Raw genomic sequence first — 17,274 nt, 5'->3', positions numbered from 1 at the left:
AGAAGACCCAAAGGTCTGCTTCTGTGGACTTTCTCATGGGGAGACCCTCTGAGTTGATTTTCGGGGTCCTCTGGGATAACTTTTTTGAATGGGCTGCTCTGGTCCTCGTTGGGGTCCTTGCCGGGGACCAGTGTGGCTGAGTATGACAGGAGAGGAGGATTCTGGGAAGGAGCAGAGGAGGCTGGTGCCTGAGTAGAAGACTTCCCCTTTTCCTGCGTGGCTTGGAGGCCCTCAGGAATCCCCGAGCACAGATCACTGCCCGCCCTGCCCGGCCATGGCCGTGGCGTCTCTCACAACCTGAGAAGTGGGGGGACGGGGGCACCTGGGAGCCTCTGAGCATCTTGGCTGGGTTCCAGGGCGGACGGACGCCGTTGGTCTCTGGCTTCGCTGCCTTCGTCCGGCTATGGCACCAACACGCCCAGCTCCACGGTCTCGGTGAGTGTCCTGTGGGTGGGCAGGGGATCTTCCAACACAAACTTCCAACACATGGGCTGGCCTTCATGCGTGTTCTGGGTTTTTCTTGTCCTTGAAGAGTCAGTCACCTGTCCATCTATTAGTGAGTTGCAGGTCCCACCCTTCCACCCCCAGCCCTGTTCTCTACCCTCACTATAGCTTCTTGGGGGTCCTAGTCATCACCAACTTATTTTACAGATAATGACCTTAAGCCGTTTGCCAAGTGTCCAAAGCTAGCCAAGGCCAGTGTCTGCCCTTTACCCAGAGCCCATTGCTCACCCACTGCAATACCCAAAGTCCCTCTGTCCATCTGCCCCCTTTCTACCTGTGTGTCTGGTTTGCTCACCCATCCACTGGAATGCTGTTGAGCAGACGTTTAGCATGTGACTGCCATGTGGTGAGTGAGCACTACAAGCTGAGCAGGGTCCAAGGATTCACAAAGCCCTCAGGGAGGGAGACAGACCAGAGAGAAGGCTTTTACAGCCTGGGGGACGGGAGCTGTGAAGGGAGCAGTGTAAGGGGAAGTGACAGCAGAGAGGCGGCCACTGGCTTAGCTAGGGGAGAGACAAGTAGGCTTCCTGGAAGAGTTAGCATTGAAGCCGAGACGGAGGATCAGCAGGCATTTGGCAGGTGGAAGAAGGGAGGAAAGGGTGTTCAAGGAATGAGGAACAACAGACAACTGGCTGCATTGGGAAAATTGAAAATAGCAGCCTTGTGCAGCCAAAACCGGTTTGGCTCAGTGGATAGAGCGTTGGCCTGCGGACTGAAAGGTCCCAGGTTCGATTCCGGTCAAGGACATGTACATTGGTTGCGGGCACATCCCCAGTAGGTGGTGTGCAGGAGGCAGCTGATCGATGTTTCTCTCTCATCGATGTTTCTAACTCTCTATCCCTCTCCTCTCTCTTTCTCTCTGTAAAAAATCAATAAAATATAAAAAGGTAAAAGTGTTAAATGTTTTAAAAAAGAACCTTGTGCAGTTGGACTTTGGGTTGTAAGTAGAGGAGCGGAGGTGAGGCAGGTCAGCACTGGTTGTGCTGGGGCCTGCTGGCGAGGGCGGGAGGTGGGTTTTATTCTGAATGTAGGGGACGTCATAGAAAGGCTTTTTTTTTTGTATCATTAAAATTTCAATCTGAACTATTTGACATTGTGCTTTTGTAGGTCATAGATTATGTGCATTTAAAATTTATTTTAGCAGATACTTAAGGCATAGGGAGGTTTCTTGTTTTTGTTTGTTTTTAATATATTTTATTGATTTTTACAGAGAAGAAGGGAGAGGGAGAGAGAGTTAGAAACATCGATGAGAGAGAACACATTAATCAGCTGCCTCCTGCACATGCCCTACTGGGGATGTGCCCGCAACCAAGATACATGCCCTTGACCAGAATCGAACCTGGGACCCTTGAGTCTGCAGGCGGACACTCTATCCACTGGTTAGGGAATTTTAGGCAGGGGAGTGAGTGATGTGATGTTTTAAAAAGCATACTGGCCCTAGCCAGTTTGGCTCTCTAAATAGAGCATTGGCCTGTGGACTGAAGGATCCCAGGTTCAAATCTGGTCAGGGACACAGGCCTGGATTGCAGTAGGGGGTATGCAAAAGCCAGCCAATAAATGATTCTCTTTCATCATTGTTGTTTCTAGCTATTTCTCCCTCTCCTTTCCTCTCTGAAATCAATTTAAAAAAATTTTTTAAAAGAGAATTCTGCCTACAGAATCAAATGGATGTCCTTGTGTCTCTCCAGTGATATCTGTGGGTCTGTCTGTGTTTGTCCTGACTGCATGCCAGGCCCTGACCAAGGCCCAAGCAGAGCAGCCAGTAATAACAAATAAATAAGTAGAGGAGTGGAGGTAATGCAGGCTGAGACGCTGATTTTGCTGGGGCCTGTTGCTCAGGGCGAAGAGGTGAATTTTATTCTGAACGTAAGGGGAAGTCATAGAAAGGCTTTTTACAAAAAGATGTAATAAGTCAGGAGATAAATCCAGCCAGAATAAACAACAGAGGGCAAGTAGGAAGAGATGGGTAGGTGTTCAGAGGAGGGCTCTCTGAGCACTGACATTTAATCCATAGGAGATGTGCTCCAGGCAGAGGGAACAGGCAGTGCAAAGGCCCTGAGGCAGGAGCTGTGTCTGCTTTGTTCCAGGTTTATCAGGAAGCCGTAGCCCAGCTGGCATGACTCAGTGGTTGAGCCAGTCGACCTATGAACCAGGAGGTTATGGTTAGATTCCCAGTCAGGACACATGCCTCGGTCACAGGCTCAATCCCCAATGTGAGGCGTGCAGGAGGCAGCTGATCAGTGATTCTCTCCTCCTCCTCCTCCTCCTCTTCATCATCATCATCATCTCTCTCTCTCTTTCCCTCCATCTCTGAAAAGAGAGAGAGAGAGAGAGAGAGAGAGAGAGAGAGAGAGAGAGAGAGAGAGAGAGAGAGAGAGAGAGAGAGAGAGAGAGAGAGAGAAGAAACAGGAAGCCATAGCTCTGTGGCTGGAACAGAGCAAGTGAGGTGGGAGAGGGGGCAGAGGTGATGACAGAGAGACAGGGCCAGATGTTAGTGCAGAACCTTGTGGGGTGTGGGAGGGACTCTGTTCATTCTGAGTCAAGTGGGAGCCATGGAGGGTTCTGGACAGAGAAGGGATGTGACCTGATCTGGTTTCACAGGCTCTCTCCTGTCACATCTATGTCTGGGTTTCTGTTATCCATGTCTGTCCTCATCCCTCTGTTGCCTGGAGTCCCAACCTGGGCCCTGGGACATCCCGGATCATAGTCCCAATCAGGTCCTAACACCAACCTTGCCAGCAGTCCATCTGCCCCAGGAATCCGAGTCCAGGGTCCCAAGATATGAAGGCCCCCCTCCCCCCGCAGTAGCTCTGACCCTTGTCCTGCCCCTCCCCCAGTCCTCCTGCTCCTCCCAGGAGCGCCTCCACCAGCTGCCCTACCAGCCCACGGTGGACGAGCTCCACTTCCTCTCCAAACACTTCGGCAGCACCGAGAGCATCACGGACGAGGATGGCGGCCGCCGCTCCCCCGCCGTGCGGCCCCGCTCGCGGAGCCTCAGGTGGGTCCGCACCCCCCACCTCCAAGCGGGTCTGGGGGCTCGTGCACTGCGACATCCCAGTCAGTCCCCGTGAGCAGGCGGAGGGCTGGACAGGATGGGCTTCTCTCCCACAGCCCCGGGCGCTCCCCCTCCTCCTATGACAACGAGATCGTGATGATGAACCACGTCTACAAGGAGAGGTTCCCCAAGGTGAGGCGGGGTCCGGGGCGGCTGCGGGGAGGCTGGGCGGCCGCAGCGCTGCTCGCCTTAGCTCCGCGCGCCCCCTGGCGGCCGGCGCGCCCAGCGCAGGCTCCTGCGGCCGCCCTGGGGCCAAGCCCGGCCCCGCGCGCTCACGCCGCCTGGCCTCCCTGCTCCCCGCAGGCCACCGCGCAGATGGAGGAGAAGCTGCGGGACTTCACCCGCGCCTACGAACCCGACAGCGTGCTGCCGCTGGCCGATGGCGTGCTCAGCTTTATCCACCACCAGATCATCGAGCTGGCCCGGGACTGCCTGACCAAGTCCCGCGACGGCCTCATCACCACCGTCTACTTCTACGAATTACAGGAGAACCTGGAGAAGCTGCTGCAGGATGTGAGTGCTCGGGGAGGCCAGCCCAGCCCAGACTCTGCACCCCAAATCAGGCCAATGCCATCCTTCACCCCACACCCACTCGCGGGGCTCCTAACACGTTCTAGGCGCTGGGGGGGAGCTGAGGATTCAGGGGTGGAGAAGAAGGACGTGGTCCTGATGGAGGAAGTATTTAACCTCCTTTAGGTCTTTGCTGTCACCTTCTCATGCCGGCTTTTTTTTTTTTAATATAATTTTTAATTGATTTTACACTGAGAGGAATTGAGAGGGACAGAGAGTTAGAAACGTCGATGAGAGAGAAACATCGACCAGCTGCCTCTTGCACACCCCCCACTGGGGATGTGCCCGCAACCAAGGTACATGCCCTTGACCGGAATCGAACCCGGGACCTTTCAGTAGGCAGGCCGACGCTCTATCACTGAGCCAAACCAGTCCCGGCTCATGCCGGCTTCTTACTTTTAATATTTTAGATATGTTTTTATTGATTTCAGAGAGGGAGAGGGAGAGAAGGATGGAACCATCAATGATGAGAGAGTATCATATTGATTGGCTGCCTCCTGCATGCCCTACTGGGGATGGAGCCGGAAACCGAGGCATGTGCCAGGAATCAAACCATGACCTCCTGGTTCATAGGTCAGCATTCACCCCTGAGCCAAGCTGGCTGGGCTCAGGTTGGCTTTTTAGACTCATTTATTTAAAATGTCAAACTTGCTGGGACTGGTTTGGCTCAATGGATAGGACGATGGCTTGGGGACTGAAGGGTCCCGGATTCGATTCCGGTCAAGGGCATGTACCTTGGTTGCGGGCACATCCCCAGTAGGGGGTGTGCAAGAGGCAGCTGATCGATGACTCTCATCGATGTTTCTAACTCTCTATCTCTCTCCCTTCCTCTCTGTACAAAATCAATAAAATATAATAAAAAAAATTCTGCATTCTTAAAAAAAAATTAAAAAATAAAATAAAATGTCAAACTCAGTGGTTTGGCTCAGTGGTTATAGTGTTGGTCTTCAGACTGAAGGGTCCCGGGTTCGATTCCGGTCAAGGGCATGGAGGTGACAACTGCGTGGCAGTCTGACGGAGAAGTAGAGAGCCGCTTGGGGACCTGAGGGGAGAGCCAGTCAGTCAGAGGGATTCTAACCCGGCTCACACGATGGGGCTGCTTTGAACATGAGTTGAACGGGTGACGGTGTTTGGACAGTGCCTGCTGTCATAATGGCGACCGTTCTTTTTACTGTGAGGCTTGCGCCTCGGTTTCCCCACCTATAAAACAGGACAACAGAGCCGTGTGCAGCCAGCGGGGTTGGGAGCCGGGCCTGGCTGAGGCGGGGCCTGGGTAACAGGTGCCACAGCCCTACCCCCTGGCCAACCGCCTCTGTGCCCCCCCCCCAGGCTTACGAACGCTCCGAGAGCTTGGAGGTGGCCTTCGTCACGCAGCTGGTGAAGAAACTGCTCATCATCATCTCCCGGCCTGCGAGGCTGCTGGAGTGCCTGGTGAGGGGGCTGGGAGAGGGGAGGGGGCTGGCGGGGGCCCCTCCGAGCCCACCGCGAGCCCGCCCCTGCCCTGCCTCAGGAGTTCAACCCTGAGGAGTTCTACCACTTGCTGGAAGCCGCCGAGGGCCACGCCAAGGAGGGCCACCTGGTCAAGACAGATATCCCGCGCTACATCATCCGCCAGCTGGGCCTCACCCGGGACCCTTTCCCAGGTGACAGCTGGGGGCAGAGAGGGCTGGCGGGGAGTCCCGGGGACCCCAGCCTCCGCTCACGCTCAGGCCCTTCCTAGACGTGGTGCATCGGGAGGAGCAGGACAGCGGCGGCTCCAACACGCCGGAGCAGGACGACCTGTCTGAGGTAAGGCCGGATGTGGCAGCCAGCTCTGGTCTGGCCGGACAGGCCAGGGTCACCTCCTGCACTCTGCCCTCAGGCTGGGTAGGTCTTTCGATCTCTGCCCGGAGCCTCAGTTTCCCCATTTGTCAAATGGATTAATACCAGGTCTTCCTCCATGGGCCTTTTTCTTTTTATGGTAAATCACACATAACATAACATTTACCACTTTAGCCATTTTAAACCGAACAATTCCGTGTTTTTAGTACATTTACAGTTTGTGCAGCCATCACCTCTATCTAGTCCTGGAGGGTTTCCATCACGCCCAAAGGAAAACTGTGCCCATTAGCAGTTATCCCCCCATCTCCCCTCCCCGGGCCCATGGCAACCACTGCCCTGCTTTCTGTCTTCATGGATACGCTTGTTCTGAACATCTCATGCACATGGAATTATTCTCTCTGTGGGCTTTGTGTCAGCACAATGTTTGCAAGTTTCATTCATGTTGTAGCATGAATCAGTGCTTCGTTCCTTTTTTATGACGAACTAGAGACCCGATGCATGAAGATTCATGCAAAACGGGCCTTCCTTCCCCTGGCTGCTGGCACCATCTTCGCTCTGGCTGGAGCCGCCTTTCTGCCTTCCCACACTGCACAGAGGCCTGAAGCAGCTGGGCTGATGCAGAACTCTGCATCATTGCCATGTCGATGACGCAAGCGTCCCCAGCCAGTTGACGCCTGCATATGCAAATCAATCCCATCTTTGTTGGGTTAATTTGCATACTCACTCCTGATTGGCTGGTGGGTGTTGTGAAGGTACAGTCAATTAGCATGTTCTCTTTTATTAGGAAGATACTATTTCATTGTATGGGTATTCCCTATTTGTTTATCCATTGTCCACTGGTGGACACTAGGTTGCTTCCATTTTTAAAAAAAATATATTTTATTGATTTTTTACAGAGAGGAAGGGAGAGAATTAGAGAGCTAGAAACATCGATGAGAAACACCAACCAGCTGCCTCTTGCACACCCCCTACTGGGGATGTGCCCGCAACCAACGTACATGCCCCTGACCGGAATCGAACCTGGGACCTTTCAGTCTGCAGACCGACGCTCTAACACTGAGCCAAACCGGTTTTGGCTGCTACCATTTTTTGGCTATTGTGTAAATAGTGCTGCTATGAACATTTGTGTACAAGCATTTGTCTTGAATAATTGTTTCAATTATTTTGGTATATACCTGGCAGTGGAATTGCTGGGCGATAGGGTAATTCTTTGTCTAAAAAACCATGCGTGCAGTTTTGAGTGAGTTGAGTGTTTCTGTGCTAAGAGCTCAGCGTAGTGAAATAGGCCACAACCCACTGCCAGGCCAGCCACCCGTTGGAAGGTGTTTCAAATGTCTAGTAGAAACTATCTGCCATAGGCCATGCGTGCGCTTCGTCAAACTGTCTAGTGCTTTTCAAAACTCTGAAGCGAAACAGAAATCGGAAGGTTTTTGCCTCAAATCTAGGGTTGGGCCGCCTTCTTTTGAAAAAAAAAAAAATCAGCCGAGACCGGTTTGGCTCAATGGATAGAGCGTCGGCTTGGGGACTGAAAGGTCCCGGGTTCGATTCGGTCAAGGGCATGTACCTTGGTTGCGGGCACATCCCCAGTAGGGGGTGTGCAAGAGGCAGCTGATCGATGACTCTCTCTCATTGATGTTTCTAACTCCCTATCTCTCTCCCTTCCTCTCTGTACAAAATCAATAAAATATATTTTTAAAAAAAGAAAAGGAAAAAAAATCAGAAATTCTAACAACACTATGGTGGGACCAGCTGGCACTGAGTGAGGGCTGCCCTATGGGGTACCTGCCCCCAGTCACCCATGGCCCCCACCTGGCCTGTCTTGCCCCTGAAGGCATTTGTTTCAGATTGTGTCTATTCACACACACACACCCTTTCCTATATAAAATATGTAAAGTTATGTATTTAAAAGAATCTCACTATACATGCCATTTGTTTAATTTTTTGAATAGGTAATGGAATGACATCACTCAAAAGTCTAAAACTCTAAAAAGGTATTTATCTTTAATTGTTGTTTGTAGGATTCTACATAATTCCATTTAATCAAACTTGCTAATTGAGTGATTCAAATCTTCCATCTCCCTATTCTTTTTCCTGATTGATCTCATAGTGTCTAAGATATGTGGTAAATCCTTGTTTTGAGCTATTTCTCTCTATAATCCTGTCAGTTTTTGGGTCAGATACTTTTAGGCTTCCTTTTTTTTTTCACTCATGTATTTATTCCACAACCAAAATCATGACTTAAAAGCCATAACATTTTTAGAAGGTAAAGGAGACTTTGTATCACAGCTGCATAAATAAAATAGGCATTGCCCTGACCGGTTTGGCTCAGTGGATAGAGCGCCTGCCTGCGGACTGAAGGGTCCCAGGTTCGATTCCGGTCGAGGGCATGTATCTTGGTTGCGGGCACATCCCCAGTACAGAGAGGAAGGCCGAGGGAGAGAGAGTTAGAAACATCGATGAGAGAGAAACATCGATCAGCTGCCTCCTGCACACCCCCCCACTGGGGATGTGCCCGCAACCAAGATACATGGCCTCGACCGGAATCGAACCTGGGACCTTTCAGTCCCCAAGCCGACACTCTATCTATCCATTGAGCCAGACTGGTTTCGGCCAATAAAATATATTTTAAAAATAAAAAAATAAAATAGGGATTGGTCTAAAATGCAACATGAAACAGGTGTTCTGTTCCCATGGTGGAATAAATACATAATAATTACACATAAAATTTCACTAAAGATCTGAGATGAGGCAGTGTCCCTTTGAAACAAACTATCCAGTGGATAGAGGCATGCTGCCAATAATTTCTATGAACATTTTACTACAGGATGGAAAACTCCCCAAGGTAACTACAGACTCAATCCCTTTCCTTGTCTCATGCCCCTGGCCTTGGCTTTCGCCTTCCATCCTCAGACACATCCAAATCCAGAAAGGCTTCTGCACCCCATGCTCAAAACGCCACCATTAGCCCCCAAGGACCTTGGCACAAACTGCTGTTCATAAGCCCATATACAGCCCTAGCTAGTTTGGCTCAGTGGATAGAGCCTTGGCCTGCGGACTGAAGGGTCCCAGGTTCGATTCCGGACAAGGCCACTTACCTTTGTTGCAGGTTTGATCCCCACTCCGGGTTGGGATGCATGCTGGAGGCAACCAATCACTATTTCTCTCTGTGTGTCTCTCCCCTTTCCTTCCACTCTCTCTAAAAATCAATGGAAAAAATATCCTCATGCCAAAACCAGTTTGGTTCAGTGGATAGAGCGTCGGCCTGCAGACTCAAGGGTCCCAGGTTCGATTTCGGTCAAGGGCATGTACCTTGGTTGCGGGCATATCCCCAGTAGGGGGGTGTGCAAGAGGCAGCTGATCGATGTTTCTCTCTCATTGATGTTTCTAGCTCTCTATCCCTCTCCCTTCCTCTCTGTAAAACATTAATAAAATATGTATTTAAAAATATATATCCTCAGGTGAGGATTAACAAAAAAAATAAAAATAAAAATAAGCCAAAGCCGGTTTGGCTCAGTAGATGGAGTGTCGGACTGCGGACTGAAGGGTCCCAGGTTCGATTCCAGTCAAGGGTATGCGCCTTGGTTGCAGGCATGTCCCCGGTGGGGGATGTACAGGAGGTGGCTGGTCAATGTTTCTCTCTCATCGATGTTTCTAGCTCTCTGTCCCTCTCCTTTTCTCTTTGCAAAAAATCAATAAAACATATTTTTTAAAAAATAAGTAAATAAGCCTATATGCAGCCTCCAGGGAAATCAGCTGCATCAACAGGAAGAATCGCAGCATTTCTTTGAATAGTTTTAACTGTCTAATGAGCTCTTTCAGGCCAGGTGCTTTTCATAAACAAACCAAAATATTATTATCTTTACTTTTCCTTGCAAAATGTTAAGTAAGCCATTCAAGTAAAAAAAAAAAAAAAATTGTTTTTTACAGAAATCATAAAAATTCAGAGGTTTTATGCCAAAAAGGAAGCAGTTTTTTGCAGCCTAACTCCTCTGTTTCTGGGCCATGAAGAGGGAGATGAGGCCTCCCAGGTCATGCCTTGGTGGTCTGGTTCTGGTGGACATTCGGTCAGGCAGGCCTCATTTTAGGTGGATGGGCACACCATAGGTTTCCGGAAATTTTTCTGCAGTGCTGGAACTTGGTTTTTCCAGGCACAATCATATGCAGTAAAACCAGAAGTCGGTGTGAAGAATAGAATGTGGCAGTGCTTCTGTGGAAACCACAGGCTTTAATCCCTTCGGGTTATCGGCATCAGAAGCCCATGCTCCCACCAGTTTCTGCCTGAAGCCACTAAACTTATAGCACACTAGAGGCCCGGTGCACAAATTCGTTCACAGGTGGGGTCCAGCTGGCCACCCCGATGGGGGCCCCATTGGGCCGGGCCAGCAGTGGGGAGGGGCTGTGGTAGGTTGGCTGGTTGGCCATACATGATCAGGGTTTTAGGGGCTCAGTGGGGAGGGCAGATGGGGGGGGGCGGTTGAGGCCCAGATCAGGCCAGTTGGCTGCCACAGTACACGTCATAGACACCGATCATTCCAGTTGTTCTGCCATATATAAAAGCCCTGTGTTTGGCTATTCACAGCTGTTGCCTGTGAGACTGCCCCAAGCAAGTTTAGGCTACATTCTTTTTTTTTTTTAAATTTTTAATTTTATTGATTTTTTACAGAGAGGAAGGGAGAGGGATAGAGAGCTAGAAACATTGACCAGCCGCCTCCTGCACACCCCCCACCGGGGATGTGCCCGCAACCAATGCACATGCCCTTGACCGGAATCGAACCTGGGACCTTTCAGTCTGCAGACCGACACTGTCCACTGAGCCAAGCTGTGTCAGCTAGGCTACATTCTTAGCATATCAGTTCAATAATTTTTAAAAATGTTTTTATTGATTGAGAGGGGGGGGGGGAGAAACATTGATGTGAGAGAGAAACATCAATCAGTTGCCTTGAGCATGCACCTTGACCAGGACCAAACCCACCACTGGGTATTTGCCCTGACCAGTGATCAAACTGTTGACTTTTCTTTTCTTTTTTTTTAAATATATATTTTATTGATATTTTTTATAGAGAGGAAGGTAGAGGGATAGAAAGCTAGAAACATCAGCCGAAACTGGTCTGGCTCAATGGATAGAGCGTCAGCTTGGGGACTGAAGGGTCCCGGGTTCGATTCTGGTCAAGGGCATGTACCTTGGTTGCGGGCATATCCCCAGTGGGGGGGTGTGCAAGAGACAGCTGATTGATGACTCTCTCTCATCGATGTTTCTAACTCTCTATCTCTCTCCCTTCCTCTCTGTACAAAATCAATAAAATATATTTAAAAAAAAAAAAAGAAAGCTATCAATAGAAACATCAATGAGAGAGAAACATCAATCAGCTGCCTCCTGCACACCCCCTACTGGGGATGTGCTCACAACCACGGTACATGCCCTTGACTGAAATCAAACCCGGGACCTTTCAGTCTGCAAACCGACGCTCTATCCACTGAGCCAAACCGGTTTTGGCAAACTGTTGACCTTTCAGTGCACAGGACTATGCTAACCAACTGAGCCACACTGGCCAGGGCTTGTTATTTTTTTAATCTCAGATCTTTTTGTGTAATATTTATGTTCATAATCTCTTTGTCCCTAAGAAAAATAAAAAATAAAAATTTCTAAAAAGGTGTACATGAACAATCTTAGGTCCACCCTTGTCCTTTACAGCCCTATGTGTCTCCCAGATATTATTAGTATATGTGTTGCTGAGTACCTCCCAAATATGATTACATCGTTCTATTTTGCCACTTTATTTTATACAAAAGTGTACAGTACATATTATTATTTGCTCCCCCCTCCCCACCACCACCTAATAAATACTTGGGAGAAGTTTCTGAATCAATATGCTGATAGATTTTCTGATTTAAAAAAATAATTTTTTTGCCGAAACCGGTTTGGCTCAGTGGTGGAGCGTCGATCTGCGGACTGAAGGGTCCCGGGTTCGATTCCGGTCAAGGGCATGTGCCTTGGTTGTGGGCACATCCCCGGTGGGGCGTGTGCAGGAGGTGGCTGGTCGATGTTTCTCTCTCATGGATGTTTCTGGCTCTCTGTCTCTCTCCCTTCCTCTCTGTGGAAAATCAATAAAAATATATTTAAAAAAATAATAAATAAATAAAAATATATTTTTTAAATTTATTTCAGAGAGGAAAGGCGAGGGAGAGATAAAAAAATCCATGATGAGAGAGAATTATTGATCGGCTGCCTCCTGCACATCTACTGGGAAATGAATCCTCAATCCCAAGCCTTGACAGGGAATCGAACCTTGACCTTCTAGTTCATAGGTCAATACTCAACCACTGAGCCACGCTGGCTGGGAAATTTCTCATTCTTTTTAACTGGGGCACAGTATTCCTTTATTCAAATGCCCAGGCCTTTATATAACCAACTTCCTATTGATGAACATGTTAATTGTTTCTACTATTTGCAATGAGCAAGATGAGTACATATGTCATTTTTACATATGCAAGTCTATCTGTAGTATTTCAAAAGTGAAGTTGCTGGATCAAAGGGAATGTATATTTATAATTCTATATACACGAAAGTACCTTCCCTGGGGGTTATACCAATGTATTCTCCCAAAAGCAAGGTATAAAAATACCTCTTTCTTCACAGCCTTACCTACAGGGTGTGTCTTTTGGATTTTTCTCTCTCTCTCTCTTTTTTTTTCTTTTGCCAATCAGCTAGGTGAAAAATGGCATCTTGGCTGGTTTTAATTTGCCCTCTGACATTATATGTGAGGTTGAGCATCTTTTCATATGGCTAAGAGCTCTAAATTCTAGTCCACGGATCTTGCCTATTTTTCCTCTTCAATTGTTAGGCTTCTAGTGATGGATTCCTGGGAGTTCTTTCTATATTAGGGTGATTATTTTGTAGGCTTCTTTCCTATTGGAAAAAAGTTGGGACTATAGCTCCACAGTCAGACAGTCTTGGGTTCGAGTCCTGATTTCGTTGCTTCCTCACTGTGGCCCTGGGATGAAGGATGCTTCCCCATCCTGCCTCGGTTTCCCCACGGATAACGGGATAACGAGAGGCTCTCTCCCTCTTACTACGGTGATGGTGGTGGTCTCCCCTTCCCCCTTCAGGGCCGCGGCAGCTCCACCAAGGCTAAGAAACCGCCCGGAGAGAACGACTTCGACACCATCAAACTCATCAGCAATGGTGCTTACGGGTGAGCCAGGGGGCTCTGGCAGGGGGAGCGCGGCGGGGGCCGGGCGTCCCGAGGCGACGGCCGGCCCTCGCTCCCTCCCCCTGCAGCGCCGTCTACCTGGTGCGGCACCGGGACACCCGCCAGCGCTTCGCCATGAAGAAGATCAACAAGCAGAACCTGATCCTGCGCAACCAGATCCAGCAGGCCTTCGTGGAGCGCGACATCCTCACCTTCGCCGAGAACCCCTTCGTGGTCAGCATGTTCTGCTCCTTCGAGACCCGGCGCCACCTCTGCATGGTCATGGAGTACGTGGAAGGTGTGGCTGCCTGCGGAGCGGAGGGACGGGGGGGTTCTCGCTGGTCAGGGCTGCTGAGGGGCCTGCCTGAGCCCCAGGCACCGTGTTGGCTCTCCACCTACTGATACACCCAGTCCGTGGCCATCCATTCCATCCGTTTATTTCTATCGAGCCATCTGTTTAGTTTATCTGTTTTCATTGTATTCCATATAGAAACATTCATCCAGTTATCCATTTACCCATCCATTCTCCCATCTATTCATGTGCTAATCCATCTGTTTTTCCACTCATACATCTGTTTATTCCTTATACATTTTTTTTTGAAATAAGGGATGCTTTTTATTTATTTTTTATATTTTATTGATTTTTTACAGAGAGGAAGGGAGAGGGATAGAGAATTAGAAACATCAATGAGAGAGAAACATCTATCAACTGCCTCTTGCACACCCGTCTACTGGGGATGTGCCGGCAACCAAGGTACATCCCTTGACTGGAATGGAACCTGGGACCTTTCAGTTCGCAGGCCAACGCTCTATCCACTGAGCCAAACTGGTTTCGGCCATCTTTTTTTTTTTTTTTTTTTTTTTTAATCCTCACCTGTGGATATTTTTCCACTGGTTTTTTAGGGAGAGGAGAAGACAGAGAGCAATACCTATGTGAGAGAAACACATTGGTTGGTTGCCTCCTGCACAGGCACTGACCAGGGCCCAGGCCAGGGAGGAGCCTGAAACTCAGATATGAGACACGTGTCCCTGACTGGAATCAAACCCTGGACCCTTCGGTCCTCAGGCTGATGCTCTACCCACTGAGCCAAACTGGCTAGGGCCATTATACACCCTTTTTAAAAAATATATATATATTATTGATTTTGTACAGAGAGGAAGGGAGAGAGATAGAGAGCCAGAAACATCCACCAGCTGCCTCTTGCACACCCCCCACTAGGGATATGCCCGCAACCAAGGTACATGCCCCCGACCGGAATCGAACCCGGGTCCCCTCAGTCCCCAAGCCGACGCTCTATCCATTGAGTCAAACTGGTCTCAGCTATACACCCATTTTTTAAAAAAATTGAATAGACTTCATTTTCTAGGTGTCCAGACTAAGTAATTAGAAAGTACATTGAGTTCCTGCATACTCCTTTCCTGCAGTCTCCCTATTATTTACACCTTGCATTCGTGTGGTACATTTGTTATAATTTATGAACCAATATCGAAACATTATTATCTGAAGTCCATAGTAATATATTAGATCCACTCTGTGTTGCACATCTATTTTTCTTTTTCTTTTTTTTTTATTAATATATATTTATTGATTTCAGAGAGTAAGGAAGAGGGAGAGAGAAATAGAAACATCAATGATGAGAGAATCATTGATCGGCTGCCTCCTGCACGCCCCCTACTGGGGATCGAGCCAGCAATCCGAGTACGTGCCTTTGACCAGAATTGAACCTGAGACCTTCCAGTCCGCAGTCCAACGCTCTATCCACTTAGCCAAACCAGCCAGGGCTGCACATCTATTTTTCGTTCATCCATCTTTTTATATGTCTGGCCATTTATTCGTTCATCAATTTATTCACCCACCTACACACCATCCATCCATCTACCAATACCTATTTATGTATTAATCCACCATCCATTCATCCACCCATCCATCCTTTTACTATCTGTATTTTTATTATTCATCCAAATGTTCATACTATTGTAGCAGCCACTCATCTAGCTATGTCTACCCACACATTCATCTACAATTCATCCATCAGTTTATCCACCCATCCAGCCATCTAGCATTCATCCAACCACCAATGTATATATCTTTCATGTTTATCCAACCACTCAGTTATCCAAATATGATTATATCATTGCGCAAACCCCACACATACTATGGTTATTAGGATACACGCAGGGTCTCATGGGGCTACAGTTACACCACTCCTACACCTTAGTCAACCCTCCATTCATTAACAGATACCCCCCGCCGTCTCCCTGTGCCATGTGCTGTGCTGGGTGCTGGTGGCACAGTGGAGGCCAGGCAGGCGCACTTCCCTCTCCTGGAGGCTATGTCCTGGGCAGACGGGCAGTGAACAAGACAAGCACAGGCAGTGAGGTCATTTCATAGTGAGGACAGCAATGAGGACCGTAAGGCTAAGGAGGCCATAGGGACAGAGGTGGGCAGGGGTCTCTGAAGCCTGCACTGTCCCTGGGAGAGGAACCCCCCAGCACAAAGTCTGTTAGGTGAGGAGGCATCTGGATTTTTTAAAATTAATTAATTAATTTTCTCATTTTTTAAATTAAGGTATTATATGTGTACATACTTTACCAATCCCCCTCCATACATACCCTCCCTCCCCAGAGTTTTTTGCCCATTGCTTATGCTTATATGCATGTATACAAGTCCTTCGGTTGATCTCTTATCTTCCCCATAGCATCTGGATTTTGAGGTAGCAATTTTCAACTGGTGTGCCACAAGAATTTTTAAAACATGCAATACCTGACTTAGTGGCACTGACCTTTTTTTTTTTTTTTTTTTTTTTTTTCTGTTAGATTGTCAAATAAAAAAGTGACTACAGCCAGAACAACAATGGCTGTTTGGTGTGAATGAATCAAAGTTATACCTATTCATATTTGTCAGGTTGGCAAAAATAGACATTTTTTGGTGTGCTGAAGAATTTTTTTCTAATATATATTTTATTGATTTTTTACAGAGAAGAAGAGAGAGGGATAGAGAATTAGAAACATCGATGAGAGAGAAACATCGATCAGCTGCCTCCTGCACATCCCTACTAGGATGCCCACAGCCACGGTACATGCCCTTGACCAGAATCGAACCTGAGACCTTTCAGTCCGCAGGCCGACGCTCTGTCCACTGAGCCAAACCGGTTTCAGCTTGCTGAAGAATTTCCGTTATTAGTTTATATGTGCCATGAGATGAGAAAGGTTGAAAAACGCTGTTTTGAGGAGCAGCAATGGAGCTGGAGTCAAGTGAGCAAGTGAGAGGAAGGGTAGGGGCAGATAGGATGGAGAGGTAAGGGGTTAAGCATGCAGGGCCTTGCAGAGCCTGGAGTGCATTGGGTTTCATGCCAAATGCAACAGGCAGCCTCTGGAGGGTTTTAAGCAAAGTTGGCATGGTCTCATTTACGTTTTAAGGCTGTTTATTTAGCTGCTGTGGGGAGGGCAGAAGGGGGAGACCAAGATGGAGGCAACTGCGTGGGTCCAAGGCCATGCAGAGGAGAGAAGTGGGTGGAATCGGGTCTCTTTGATGAGCTGAGCACACAGTAAGTGCGCATTCTCGGGCCTCCTCAAAGTCTCATTTGGAAGACAACCCAGCTTTGTTTTCAGTGTGTGTGTCAGTATCACCTGGGTTGTGGCCAGATGCAGATTCCTAGGCTCCATTCCTAGGTCTGATCATCAGTTTTCTGGCACAAAAAGAAAGAAAGGCCAAAACTGGTTTGGCTCAGTAGATAGAACATCGGCCTGCGGACTGAAAGGTCCCAGGTTCGATTCCGGTCAAGGGCATGTACCTTGGTTTCGGGCACTTCCCCAGTGGGGGCTGTGCAAAAGGCAGCTGATTGTTTCTCTCTCATCGATGTTTCTAACTCTCTATCCCTCTCTCTTCCTCTCTGTAAAAAATCAATAAATATATTTTTTTTTAAAAAAAGGAAGAAAGCAAGTCACTTAATGATTTGTGATCAAAATACTCATGTTGCCTTCAGAAATGGCTGAATCCAGATGCTCAAACCATGTCACCAGGAATCTCCCCATTTCTTGGCTCTGCTCTCCCATGTGTGGGATCCCCTGTAGACAGGCCTTGATACAGTGAGGTACCACCCAGCAGATCCCCCCTACACCTGCTGGTGTAGC

At 48.4% G+C, this 17,274-nt stretch overlaps 1 protein-coding gene and 1 pseudogene across 3 annotated transcripts in view; one reads left to right on the top strand and one right to left on the bottom strand.

Moving 5' to 3' along the window:
• MAST1 (microtubule associated serine/threonine kinase 1) overlaps positions 1 to 17,274 on the top strand; it is a 34,960-nt gene that overhangs the window by 7,671 nt on the left and 10,015 nt on the right. For all 3 annotated transcript variants that reach the window (XM_036422848.2, XM_036422847.2, XM_036422846.2), the window contains 9 exons: positions 357 to 435; positions 3,342 to 3,502; positions 3,616 to 3,691; positions 3,863 to 4,072; positions 5,459 to 5,560; positions 5,640 to 5,772; positions 5,850 to 5,917; positions 13,058 to 13,143; positions 13,230 to 13,438. In XM_036422848.2, the coding sequence (XP_036278741.1) occupies positions 357 to 435; positions 3,342 to 3,502; positions 3,616 to 3,691; positions 3,863 to 4,072; positions 5,459 to 5,560; positions 5,640 to 5,772; positions 5,850 to 5,917; positions 13,058 to 13,143; positions 13,230 to 13,438 (1,124 nt within the window). The remainder of the gene's footprint in view (positions 1 to 356; positions 436 to 3,341; positions 3,503 to 3,615; positions 3,692 to 3,862; positions 4,073 to 5,458; positions 5,561 to 5,639; positions 5,773 to 5,849; positions 5,918 to 13,057; positions 13,144 to 13,229; positions 13,439 to 17,274) is intronic.
• Positions 9,985 to 10,468, bottom strand: LOC118710331 (annotated as a pseudogene).

This window comes from Pipistrellus kuhlii, unplaced genomic scaffold (genome assembly GCF_014108245.1).
Source record: "Pipistrellus kuhlii isolate mPipKuh1 unplaced genomic scaffold, mPipKuh1.p scaffold_m20_p_73, whole genome shotgun sequence".
NCBI lineage: Eukaryota > Metazoa > Chordata > Mammalia > Chiroptera > Vespertilionidae > Pipistrellus > Pipistrellus kuhlii.
Note: the sequence above shows the minus strand (reverse complement) of the source record. Positions and strands in the feature narration are given on the sequence as shown.